Source organism: Marmota monax, unplaced genomic scaffold, assembly GCF_021218885.2.
Source record: "Marmota monax isolate L192 unplaced genomic scaffold, Marmota_monax_Labrador192_F-V1.1 WCK01_AAM20220418_F8-fsc00019, whole genome shotgun sequence".
Classification (NCBI taxonomy): Eukaryota; Metazoa; Chordata; class Mammalia; order Rodentia; family Sciuridae; genus Marmota; species Marmota monax.
Genome location: NW_026695242.1, coordinates 5,709,838 through 5,723,605, shown reverse-complemented (window position 1 = coordinate 5,723,605; position 13,768 = coordinate 5,709,838). Strand labels below are relative to the sequence as shown.

At 36.0% G+C, this 13,768-nt stretch overlaps 1 protein-coding gene across 5 annotated transcripts in view; it reads right to left on the bottom strand.

Annotated features, from left to right (window-relative positions):
* Positions 1-6,504: 6,504 nt before the first annotated feature.
* Anxa7 (annexin A7) overlaps positions 6,505-13,768 on the bottom strand; it is a 31,989-nt gene continuing 24,725 nt past the window's right edge. For all 5 annotated transcript variants that reach the window (XM_058577906.1, XM_046419786.1, XM_058577908.1 and 2 more), the window contains 5 exons: positions 13,481-13,651; positions 11,249-11,419; positions 11,096-11,171; positions 9,765-9,877; positions 6,505-6,937 (listed from right to left, as the gene is read on the bottom strand). In XM_058577906.1, coding sequence (XP_058433889.1) covers positions 6,815-6,937; positions 9,765-9,877; positions 11,096-11,171; positions 11,249-11,419; positions 13,481-13,651 — 654 coding nt within the window. In that variant the 3' untranslated portion in view covers positions 6,505-6,814. The remainder of the gene's footprint in view (positions 6,938-9,764; positions 9,878-11,095; positions 11,172-11,248; positions 11,420-13,480; positions 13,652-13,768) is intronic.

Sequence of the window (13,768 nt, the reverse complement as noted above, 5' to 3'; positions counted from 1 at the left end):
TTCGATCCTCAGCACCACATAAAAATATTTTGTCCACCTATAACTAAAAAATAAATATTAAAAAAAAACGCTCATACACACACCCCACCTGTCCATGGAAAATTTCTTACTTAGGATATTGATTTACCAGAATCATACTTTAAAATAAGTCTTATTTATACTAATAAAACACAAAAGCTATAAAGTTGTAGGGTTGTAGGTAATAAAAGTCCTTAAAAACCTTGGGCTGTAGCTCAATGTTACAGCACTGTGTTTAGTATTCCAAAGTCCCTGGGTGTAATTCCTAGGAACACACACACAAATAATAAACATAAAACCATGGTACTATTGAATAAGACATTTCATTTTTTCCCCAGAGGACTATGGGTGAATTTGCAGTAAGAGAGCCATCCCACTTGGGCATGACAATAAACTAGAGTTAGGGCCAAGAATATGGTGAAGAATTCTTCTGGAAATCACTATGAAGCAGTTGCAGTGGAGATGGGCTTACTGAGGTGAAGAGCTGATGGGGCTGTTGTGCAGAGACCAGTTTCTTAATGAGGTGGGCAAGTGGCTGGGGGCCTGGCCTGCTTGCTCTGCAGGCAGATGCTCAACTTCTTGCTCTGTACATGCCCACTGCCAGTTCAAGGCAATGCCTTCCACCACTGCCTCTTCTTTCATTGCCTTAAGAGGTGATGCTGTGCTGCCCTGCAAGTTTTTAGGCAGGGCACCTTCTAATAATCTTCTCCCAGAAACAGAAGAACTTGTCTCCAACTTCTGTCTGGAACTCATCTTCACAGAGTTTGAGGCTGTTTAGGCCCCAAATCATATTCCAGATATCACTAGGCATATTACTGCAGCAAGGAGCATCAGAATCTAGACCTGCATAGTGACAAGATTAATCGTCTTCAACTTTCAAATTTACAGTTATTTCCAATAGTACTTAGCAGTGACCACTTTGTATTCATTTTTCCCCCTTGTGTATTAATTTCTGATAAGAAGAGCAAATACTTTTGGTAGTGGTGGTACTAGGGATTTAACCCAGAGAGATCCACCACTGAGTTACATCCCCAGCCCTTTAAAAAATATATATTTTTTAGTTGTAGTTGGACACAATACCTTTATTTTATTTATTTATATGTGGTGCTGAGGATCAAATCCAGGGCCTTGCATGTGCTAAGTGAGCACTTTACCGCTGAGCCACAACTCAAGCCCTCCCAAGCCCTCTTTTGAAGCAGGGTCTCACTAAATTTGCCCAGGATGGCCTGGAACTTATGAACCTCCTGCCTCAACTTCCTGCATCACTAAGATTACAGGTGTGCACCACTGAACCAGGCCATATATTTATAGTCAACTTATTTTTTGCAAGATTGCCAAGACAATCCAATGAGGAAAAGAATAGTCTTTTCAATAAATGGTACTGGATATACAGTTATGTAAAGAATGAAGTTGGACCTATTACACCAGACACAAAAATAAATTCACAAATACACCAAAGACTTAAATATAAGTACTAAAACTACGTATCTTGCTTTTGCCTTGTTTTACAACTGTATATAGGTCTATCTTCTTATGAACAGCTTGTATCTTATTTCACCTTGAATTCATCATTCGTCTTAGTATTTATATATATACACACACACACACACACAAATGTTGTCAGGCCTGGCGGCATGGGCCTCTAATCCTAGCTACTTGGGAAGCTGAAACAGGAGGATTCCAAGTTGGAGGCTAGCTAGGCAACACAAGACCCCCATGACAAAAAAAAAGTTGTTGAAAAATAATTGATATTCACTATTCACTCCCTTGATTTTGAGTGTAATTGCTTGTCAAACCTATATTAAGTATCTGCTTCTGTACCAAGTACAGTGTTAGAATAAAACAAATAAAGTTCTTACCCTCAGCAGAATTTATAATCTAACATTTATAATTTTTTCGTACTAATTTGTTTAGAATTCCCACTAACTTACAAACTCTTTCCTTTGCCTTTTCTCTTGAGACCTAGTGTAATGCTCAATATAACAAATAACTGCTTAGTCTCAGGGTTAAATCATTGGGTTTTGAAGCCATTCTGCTGTCCCACTAACTCATCTCCTAGACTAGGGGCTAGCTCCTCCCAGGGGCTAGCATTCAGTTCTCCCACAGAGACACTTTAATATTCATTCACTCATACATTGAGCATCTAAGGTATGTTAAACCTCACTTTCTTGGAACATGCCTAAATTGCAACTAATTTTAATGTCTTTCATAACCAATTTTTTAAATCATCAAGGGCAAATAAAGATCTTCAGAATTATGGTAGACATAAAAGTGATGTATTATGCAAAGCATGAAATTAGACCATTATCTTACATCATACACAAAAGTAAACTCTGAAAATAGAGATTTAAAGGTGAGACCTATCAAACCCCAGCACCAAAAATAAATAAATAAATTAGTAGACTTTATTACCTAGAAAGGCAACAAATACATCCTCCACCCTATTGTACATATGTATAAAACATATAAAGAATATGCTTCTTGGGGCTGGGGTTTTGGCTTAGTGGTAGAGTGTTCACCTACCACGTGTGAGGCCCTGGATTTGATCCTTAGCTGTCTGCAGCTGTGGCATGTTTATGTACTGGAAAAAATAAATAAATAAAGCTATTATGTCCAACTACAACTTAAAAAAAAAAGAATATGCTTCTTGATACTAGTGTTGGCAATGATTGTTTAGATAGATACCAAAAGCACAGGCAACAAAAGCAAACAAGTGGAAGTACATATCAAACCAAAAAGCTTCTGCACAGCAAAAAATCAACAAAAAGCATAATGGGACAAAATATTTGCAAATCATATCTGACAAGGGGTTAATATCTATAATATACTAAGACCTCTTAAAACTCAACAGCAAAAATCCTATTAAAAATGGGCAAAGGACCTCAATAAATATTCTTCCAAAGATGCCATACAAATGGCTTACAGGCACATGAAAAGTTGCTCCACATCACTAATCATTAGGGAAATGTAAATCAGAACCATGAAGACACTACCTCATAATACTTAAGTTGGCTATTATCAGAAAGAAAGGACATAATAAATATTGGCATGGATGTGAGAAAAAGGGAATCCTTTTTTTTTTTTTTTTTTTTGAGGATTGAACCTCAACCACTGAGCCACATCCCCAGCCCTATTTGTATTTTATTTAGAAACAGGATCTCACTAAGTTGCTCAGCACTTTGCCATTGCTGAGGCTGCCTTTGAACTCACGATCCTCCTGCCTCAGCCTCCCGAGCCACTGAGATCACAGGCATAAGGAAACCCTTTTATACTGTTGCTGAAAATGTAAATTGGTACAGCTGTTATGGAAAATACTATGGACGTTCCTCAAAATATTAACTACTTAAAATCCAGAAATACCATTTTTGCATATATAATTGAAGGGCACCAAATATAAAGTATCTTGAAGAAATATCCACAATCCCGTGTTCACTGCAGCATTATTCACAATAACCAAGATATAGAAACAGGGGCTAGGGCTGTGGCTCAGCAGTATAACACTTGCCTGGCATGTGTGAGGCACTGGGTTAGATTCTCAGCACCAGGTATAAATAAATAAAAAAATAAAGATCAACAACTAAAAAAATATAAAAGAAAAAGATATAGAAATAACCCATGTCCACCAATGGACAAATGGATAAAGAAATCCTGGTCTACATATACTATGGAACATTATTCAAAAAAAGGAAATCTGCCATTTGCAACAGGGATTAACTATAAACTTGTGTGACAGGTATACTAAGTAAAATAAGCCAAAGACAAATATTGCATATTTTTAAAATGTGGAATCTAAAATAATAGAACTCAGAGAAACAGTAGATGGTAGTTGTTAGGGGTGGGGGTAGAGAAATAGGGACATATTGGTCAAAGGGTACAAACTTTCAGTTATAAATTCTGGAGATCTAATGTTCAGCATGGTGACTATAGTTAATTATGTTTTGCACACTTGAAATTTGCTAAGGTAGATCTTAAGTGTCCTCACTACACATCAAAAAAACTGGTTAAATGTGGCAGGTGACAGATATTAGTTTGAACCTGATTGTTGGAATCACAAGGCATATCAAAACACCATAATGTGTACCTTAAATATGTACATTTTTTTTATTCAATAAAAAATATGAACTATGAACTCAGGCAACAAGTTACTAAGTGAAGCATGCCAATAAAAAATATCTCAATTTAAAAAACTCGGAAAAGTAAGATGTGTATTTTACTTTTTTTTTTTTTTTTTTTAGAGAGAGAGAGAATTTTTTTTTAAATTTTCGGCAGACATAACATCTTTGTTTGTATGTGGTGCTGAGGATCGAACCCGGGCCTCACGCACGCCAGGCGAGCGCGCCACCGCTTGAGCCACATCCCCAGCCCCAAGATGTGTATTTTAAACATATAAACATTTGACTCCATTTTAAAAAGTTGTCATAGGTAAAACTGGTCTGTACAGAGTTAAATATTTTGAATACAGAACACCAATCATGCAAAATAAGATACAAATTACCCTTCTAGGTCAAAAGAGCTGAATTTTTTAAAAAAGAAATTTACAATTTCCATTGTTTCTGAAAAATCATGGAACCAAATTGATTATTTAGTTAGTTATCTTAAAATTAAAGTTGTCTTTTGGGAATTTTTATTAATCACTTTTCATGGAAGTAGTTTTCTATCAATCAAATTTATAAATTAGTAAAATCAGAATTTCAAAGACTTTTACAAATGCTAACTTAAAATAAGATGGTATGGTTGTTTGGTAGTTAAGCAAAAATGACAAATGATACCTAAAATGGAATTTCGGAAAGATGACAGAAAAATGATTATGAGAGGAAAGGCCATAAAACAGTTGTTATTAGTAGACTTTATTACCTAGAAAGGCAACAAATACATCCTCCACCCTATTGTACATTGGATAGCTAGTAAAGTGCTAAGAAACAAAGCTTAGGGTAAAAAAGGTTAAAAGAAGATAGTGATTTATATAAATTAAAAATGATTTATTTTACTTTGAGTATTGAACATATAAAGTAATCCTTGCCTTTCTTCCACATCCTGTGGAATCCCATAGGAATACAGAAACAATCTGATGTCCTGCCCAATAAAAAGTTAGGGTTCATGATACTGGGGATCTGAAGAGGAGGAGGCAACCTTCTTTCGCTCCTACTCAGCTCCTAACAGCCTTGGAAGCATAACAATATTTACCATCTTGCACGTAGTCCCATCAGTTTACAATACCAGGTTTGAACAACTCACCACTTTCAGTGTTGTGTGGTCTGCTTTAGGGAACTCCCACTATCCCATAGCAGAGAAATAGTTTATAATAATCAGCCTTAGGATGGAAAGGAATCTCAAGAACACCAGCAAAATCTCTATAATCTCCAAATTTACCAATTTGAAGATTGTAGAAATCTCTTTGCTCAGATTTCAGGTAAATTGTTCTCATTTGGCGAACATCATACTGATATTAAGCTGGGGAAGGTGGTGCACGTCTGTTATCTCAACTACTAAGAAGACTGAGGAGGTGGGACCCAGTCTCAAAATAAAAATTTAAAAAGATGAGTATGTAGCTCAAGGCAGAATGCTCCTGGGTTCAATCCGGAGTACCCCCTACCAACATTTGAATCTATTTTTAATTAATTAATTAATTGTTTATTAGTTGCTCATGACAATACAATGATCTTGACATATCATACATTTGAAACAAATGGGGTATGAATTCTCATTTTTCCAAGTGTACAGGTTGCAGAATCACATCCCAGCACCACATAAAAAATAAATAAATAAACAAAATAAATCTATTTTAAAAAAAATTTTTTTAGTTGTAGATGGACACAATATATTTATTTATTTATTTTTATGTGGTACTGAGGATCAAACCCAGTGCCTCACCCGTGCACAGTAAGCGCTCTATCACTGAGCCTAGCCCCCATAAATCTATTTTTTTTTAAATGGAAATATAATACAAACCTAGCTAAAGCAAAGTCTCTCTCTCTCTTTTTTTTTTTCTATTTATGCTGAAAAGACTAAGATGTTAGAAAATAAAGAATAAGCAAGCACAGTGGTACATGCCCACATTCCCAAATACTTGAGAAGCTAAGGCAGAACAACAAGTTCAAAGCCAGACTTGGCAACTTGGCAAAACCATTTCAAAATAAATTTATTTTTAAAGGGACAGGGATGTAGAGCACTTGCTGAGCATGCACAAGGCAGAGGGAAGGAGGGAAATAACCAGTTATTAATAGCTGTGAGTTATTGTGGACACATCATTATTTATATTCCTTTATCACAATCATGTTCTGAAGTCAAGCCAAACCAGCATTACTTTTATAAAATAGTAATTTCTCATTTTTTTTTTTTTAACTAGATTGAGGTGATGAGTTTTTGTTGTTGCAGAACTGGGGATTGAACCCATGTCCTCACACACCCAGCAAACTGCTATAACACTGAGATATGTCCCTGGTCCAGTGAGAAATCTTTTAAAACATGTACTCATGATTACACATGTAAATATTGCTGTGATTTTTATTCAATTTGAAATCCTGATTAGAATAAAAGCAGTGAGAATGAAGCTTTACAAACATTGCAAAATTATTACATCATTGTGATATGGCTTTACTTTATACACAGAATGAAAAGATAACATTAGATTTAAGGCAACAACAACATGTGCAAACTGAGCACATTACCCTGACAGTCCTTGGTAAAAAGCTGTTTTGGTTAAGTGGTAGTTGATACTGCTGCATGCGGGTCAGTCATTGTTCTAAAGGATGAGCTATGAATAGCTTCATTCCTTTAAAAAAAAAAAAAATCCCTTCTACTGACCCACAATGGCCAGAAGCAGCTTTCGGTAATCTCCACTTGTGTCACTCGCAATCATTGTGCCCAGGGTCTTCTGATACATCTGAGTGAACATCTGTTTTATTTGTACAAGGTCGATCTGCATAAGAAATGATAGGTTAGGAAAAAAAAATTAGTCAAAAACCCCTAGTATTTACTGTAATTCTTAATGATCGTAAATTTTTTTTGTGTGTGTGGCACTGGGGATTGAATTTAGGGGCACTCAACAACTGAGCCATGTCCCCAGCCATTTTTTGTATTTTATTTAAAGACAGGGTCTCACTGAGTTGCTTAGTGCCTCACTGTTGCTGAGGCTGTCTCTGAATTCTCCTGTCTCAGCCTCCTGAGCTGCTGGGATTACAGGCATGTGCCACCACACCTGGCTAATCATAAGTTCTTAATAATCAAAATGTGGGGAAGGAGGAAACACCTAGTGACTGACATTTTATAGCTGACATTCATACCAGGGTTAGCATTACCCGATGGAAGTCTGATTAACTGTTCTGTAAAATACTGGGTAAGTGTGATACTCATGTTATCTATTATTCCAAATATATTAATCATTTAAAAAACAGAATGGCTATGATAGAATAAGCCATTTGATAATAGAATGATTCCTATCACAAACAAAGAATGTAATAAGTGTTGGAGAGGATGTTAACAAATGGGAACCATTATTCATCACTGGTGACAATGTAAAATGATGCAACTGCAATGGAAAACAGTATGGTGATTCCCCACTAATCAAAAGAGCCATAGAATTACATCATTCAGTAATTGTACTTCTTGGTAAATAAGAAAAAAGTGAAAAGTAGGAACCTGAACAGATTGTATACCCATCTTTGCAGCAGCATTATTCACAATTGTCAAAAGGTAGAAACAAGCCACATTTGCAAAGACAAATAGGAAAAAGTAGTAAATAGATGAGATAGAATATTGGGGCTGGAGTTGTGGCTCGGTGGTAGAGTGCTTGCCTAGCATGTGTGAGGCACTGAGTTCAATTCTCAGCACCCCATATAAATAAATGAATAAAATAAAGGTCCATCAACATCTGAAAAATTTTTTTTAAAAAAGATATGATAGAATATTATTTAGCCTTTAAAAGGGAGAAATTTCTGAATCATGAAGACACTAAGCTAAGTGAAAAAAGCCAGTCACAAAAGATCAAATACGTTTATGATTCCACTCATACGGGGTGGCTAGCACAGTGAAACATAGGAATAGAAAGTTGCATGGTCGGGCTGGGGATGTGGCTCAAGCAGTAGCGCGCTTGCCTGGCATGTGTGCGGCCCGGGTTCGAGCCTCAGCACCACATACAAACAAAGATGTGTCCGCCGAAAACTGAAAATAAATATTAAAAAAAAATTCTCTCTCTCTCTTAAAAAAAAAAAAAAAGAAAGTTGCATGGTGTTGGGCTGGGGTTGTGGCTCAGTGGTAGCATGCTTGCCTAGTATGCATAGGGCCCTGGGTTCAATCCTCAGCACCACATAAATAAATAAAATAAGTAAATTTAAAAAAAAGTTGCATGGTGGTTTCTGAGGGTTGAAAGAAAAGAGGTTGGGGAGTTACTGTTTAATGAGAAAGGTAGAATAAAGCACAGTATTAACTTTCCTCATGCTGTGAGAGGTACCTACAATACTGAAACATGAAATTTTGTTTGGCAAGAAGAAAAAAGTTCTAAGGTGGACAGTGGTAATGGTAACACAATAACATAAATATATTTAAGGCCAGTGAATTGTATACTTAAAGATGTTTAAAAATGGTAAATTTTGTGTTATGAATATTTCATTACAATTTTTAAAAATATTTTTAAGTTGTCAATGGACATTTGTTTGTTTGTTTGTTTATATGTGGTGCTGAGAACTGAACCCAATGCCTCATACATGCTAGGCAAATGCTCTACCACTGAGCTACAAGCTCAGCTCCTCATTATAATTTTTTAAAAGATCATGGTTAGAGAACTAAGAATAAACACACAAAATGTTTTTTAAAACATCATATACTGGTTGGTTTGGTAAAAATGATCTAGCTTCTCTAGTATTATTTAGTAGTGTATATTTCCCTACAACTAAAAAATTTCAGGGCTCAGGCTACAGCTTAGTCGCAGAGTGTTTGCCTAACATAAGGCCCTGGGTTCAATCCTCAACACTAAACACACACACACACACACACACACACACACACACACTCACTCACTCTTATAGATGCATATATATATAAAAATAAAAATGTTTGAGTCCATATTTAGGTAAAGAAAAATGGTGATCCCTTATAATGAATAAGGGACATTAAATTTCAATCAGCTTTCATATCTAATAGGATTAACGTATATTAGTTTTTCATGTAATTTTTTACATGAGCAAAATTAAAAAAATAAGCCCAAGACTGTAGATTAATTAGTGGTAGAGCACTTGCTTGGCATATATAAGGCCCTAGGTTTGACTCCAGCCCGGCAAAATAAAGTGAATAAATGAATAAATAAATAAACAAACAAACCAAAGCAAGCAAACAAGCAAGGCATGGTGGCACGTGCCTATAATTCCAGTTGCTCAGGAGACTCAGGCAGAAAGAGTGTTTGAGCCCAGGAGTTTGGGGGCCAGCCTAGGCAACACAGCTTGACTCCTATTTCTTACAAAAATTAAATTAAAAATAAATATCATTCAACTTGCCATAAAATAAGTAGTCTCCACAGATCTTCTCAATTAGGAACATTTCTTGGTGGTGTTTTTATTGAGGTAGAGGGTTTTGTTCACTACTATAGGCCTCTCTCACAAAATTAAGAAAGTGAATACTATGACAAATAAATACAGTGACAAGGAAAGCTCTTTCTTACAATATTCTTGAGGGGTTCACAACCAACTAAGACATTTTTAAGAAGCTAACATTCAAAATCCCAGACAAAAAGAGAAAGTGCTGCTTTGCCTCACCTCACTTCGAGAGACCACAATCCTGACCAGAGTGGAGTCATCTGTGCCTGCACCTTTCATAGAATAGTACAGCCGCTCAGCAAAGAAGGCAGGACGGTTCAGGGCACACTGCACTGCAAGTCAGAGATACTTCAGACTAAAATCATGACTTGGAAACCAGTTTACCCCTCCAGCTTCTTTTGTCACTTCTAGCTTGCCTTTATTTTCTACATAATCATCTTAGAAATCTCAGAGGAGTTGGAGGTGTCAACCTCCCTTAGTTTTTCTCAGCCATCTTTCTTTCTTGCTGTACCACACAAGCTACCTTCAAATCTAGAAGATTTCCTCTGTCCCATAAAACATTTTTTTCTCCATAAATGCATTGATTTAGATTCATTATATTTGCTCCCTTACAATGGAAAAATCTGTAAGAAGTGTGCCCCAGTAATATCTTAAGAGGAATAATGACAAACTTCTTTAAGTGGTTTGCAGACCATCTGTAAGGAAAAAAAAAGCCTAGGACTCATGTAAAATAGACCATCTGTAAGATGGTCTTCAAACCACTTTCAACATATCCAGAAAACTCGGCCCACACTGCTTAACAAATTTCAATTAGACATCTGTCAACAAAAATTATAGGGTTAAATATTTTCACATCCTAAAACAGACACCAAATTTTCAGTCAAGAATATCATTTGGCTGAAAGTAAGATATAAGATTTGAGCAGAGTTCAAAATGATGCTCAGAAATCTGGTATTTCTCTAGAAAATTCACTCAGTTGAGTTTCCTCCTACAAATAGTAGGGTACTAAGTGTACATTTATCACTTTTGCTATAATTAGGATAGTAATATTTGTAAGATACTCCATTGCTAATACAATGTGTTACTCTCCTTAGTCCTAGTATCCCTGGGAACAAAATTTCAATTTCAAATAGACATCTGGGCATTTAGATCACCAGAAACGGGTTGTTTAATTTCAAAAGGGAAAAGGGTCTCATTGGGCTAAGTACTTAAAAACCATAATTGAGGGTTCAAAAATGTTTTGTCGTGGTACCAGTAGTTCCTTAATGCTTTCCTGTTCACCTTAAAGAAGTGTTATAATCTATTGAATCTTCTTGCACAGTTCTCAGGAAAAGATATTTTAGATAAAGTTGAATAATCTCAAAACAATCCTATTTTGACCACACCAGCAACCATTCACAGGAAATTACAAAGAAAAACATATAATTAACTCAGTTTCTGCCTAAGTGATGCCAGGAAGATTTTATTAATTATTATCACTTAATGGGAACAACTATTCAAACCCCTATTGATTGGAAAACAAAACCAAGAAAAGCACAAAAATATCTTACAGATGGTCTTCAAACCACTTTCAACATATCCGGAAAACTCGCGGCCCACACTGCTTAACAAATCTCGATTAGACATCTGTCAACAAAAATTATAGGGTTAAATATTTTCACATCCTAAAACAGACACCAAATTTTCAGAAGAAAAGCTCATACCCTGGAATAAGCCTCCATGGTAGCTTTCAGCTGAGGAAAGCTTCGTGTGGCAAGGATCATGTTAAAGCAAGATTCATCTGTCCCTAGTCTCCCCTCACCAGCCTGATAGAGACGCTGAGCATCTTCTTGAGCCATTTGGTGGTTTACACTCTGATTCTCATCACGATTTCCCTGCAAAAAAACAGAAGGCACGAATTGAAATGAAGAAAAGTGCTATTAAAAACATTGTTTTGCAATCTTGTAACATTTGGATTTAAAGAGACAACTTATTAAAGATTAATACATTAAGTCATCATATGTATCTTTCATTTCCAAAGAAACTGTAGCAGTGCAGGTAGTACTAATTGCACTGTATGGATTTTATAGCAAATGATCAGAGTTTAATAAGGTTATTTTAAAACAAAGAGTTTCAAGACAGGCAGTGGCACATGCGGGCAACCTGGGACCTGCAACCTGGAAGGCTGACACAGGAGGGTCACAAGTTCAAGGCCAGCCTCAGCAACTTATTTTGTCTCAAAATAAAAAACGTAGTTCAGTGCTAAAGTGCCTCTGCGTTCAATCCCTGATACAGAAGGGGGAAAAAAAAAAAAAGGAAGAAACTTAGCGCTTTGAGAGTCAAATTAAAACAGAAAAGATTTAAACAAAAATCTCTTTACTAGGAGAAACAAACTACCAAATGACACAATTAAAACTCTCCTAAGCTAGGATTTAAACATCAATATGCACTGTATGGAATTCCCCTTATATCCATTCATAAAACTAAAGGTTCTTGCCCTAAAGGAATTTAAAGTCTAAGGAGGGAAGATATAATATGGAAATTTTATGGACTTCTTTTCCTTCATCTAAGGTTTTTTTAGTTTTTTAACTTTTTTTCAAAAAACAAATTTTTTTTTTCAGTTGTCAAAGGAGCTTTATATTTTATTTATTTACCTGTGGTGCTGAGAATCAAACCCAGTGCCTCATACATGCTAGGCAAGCACTCTACTACTGAGCTACAACTCCAGCCCCCCCCAAGTATAATCTTAATACAAGGTTGCCCTTTCGAGTTGGTGCCTGAGGAACAAAATGAAAAGATGCTCTCTCAAGGTGAAAAGTGTTTTCTAAGAAGCACTTAACTCAAAGAATATGTACAGGGATATTCTAAATGGGTATCTGAACATAGCACAGAAAAAGATGCTCAAGGAAAAACTTCCCTTAACACTGCCTTTGAACCCACATTCAAAATGCAGTCCCCTATTCTAGGAAGCTAATCTTCTATTCACACTGCGGAAAAGTATGGCGGGGTCTTAAACCCTTCCTGAATAAAGAGAAACTCAGCAATTCATGTAAAATCTTAAAACATTTCTTTAGCATCAACTATTCCTGTTTTCCTCCTTGTTCTTTCTAAATGCTAACCTACTTCCCTGCTCTGTTACTGTTATAACAACTTATCTGCTTCATTTTCTTGTTTCCATATCCCTTAACTTCTGCACTTTTTCCAATTACCTCATTGGCTTTCAAGAGTCCGTCTTCCTCAAGACATATGCACTAGTAGGACAGCCATAACTCCTTACACTGAATCTGTGTGCTAGTCTTTTTTATCATCTCTTTCAAATACATCCTCATCCTTCCTGTCCAAATACCAGTTTGGGTATTGTCTGTTACTTCTCCAGCATATTTGGGGAATCAGAATAAGAATGATACTAATCATATTATTAATATGAACCCTTAAATATTTTTCTGCATTTCTGGCTCTCTTTACATAGTTTAGCAGGTCTATGGCTGTCCTACATATCTTCATTTGGTCCAATATAACTGGCAGGACACTGCTAAATTTAAATGTACAGTTTTATCCCCATTCTAGCCTAAAGCTGGGTTCTGTTTCCACTAAACCTTGAAGAGAGAGAGAGAGAGAGAGATTTAATTTTTTTTTTCAGTTTTCAGTGGACACAACATCTTTTATTTTATTTAGTGCTGAGGATCGAACCCAGCGCCCCGCGCATGCTAAGCGAGCGCGTTACCACTTGAGCCACATCCCCAGCCCCAATTTCTAATTTCTTACAAAATCCAAATTTGCAGAAATAAATCCCAGTATTAACTACAAAAAACCCTGAATACCAAATCTGTGCTATTCCTCTTAAAGCTGGCAATATTCCAAGGTGGCTAAATATTAAAATGAATAAGAATGTTCACTAGAAATTGGCAATAAAGTATGTTCCCTCTACTATACACAAACATTCACGCTACACTCACCTGGCACATGGATACAAGTAAACGTTCAAAATGTCCTGATGTATCTGACCTAATGTCCTTTTCAAGGTCTCGTCCAAATTCTGATTGATAACATCTGACAATGTCTCGGATTTCTTGATTTGTTCTTGTGCACAAAATCTCTATCAATACTCGTTCCTGAGTTCCTGCTCCCTATGTGAAATGAAGAAAAGGGTAAAGTATATAAAAGAAAAGCAAAATCTTTATTTTCAATTACTGAAAGTAATTAAATTTTACTACTCCATCAAATACTTGTCTTCTAGAACTGAA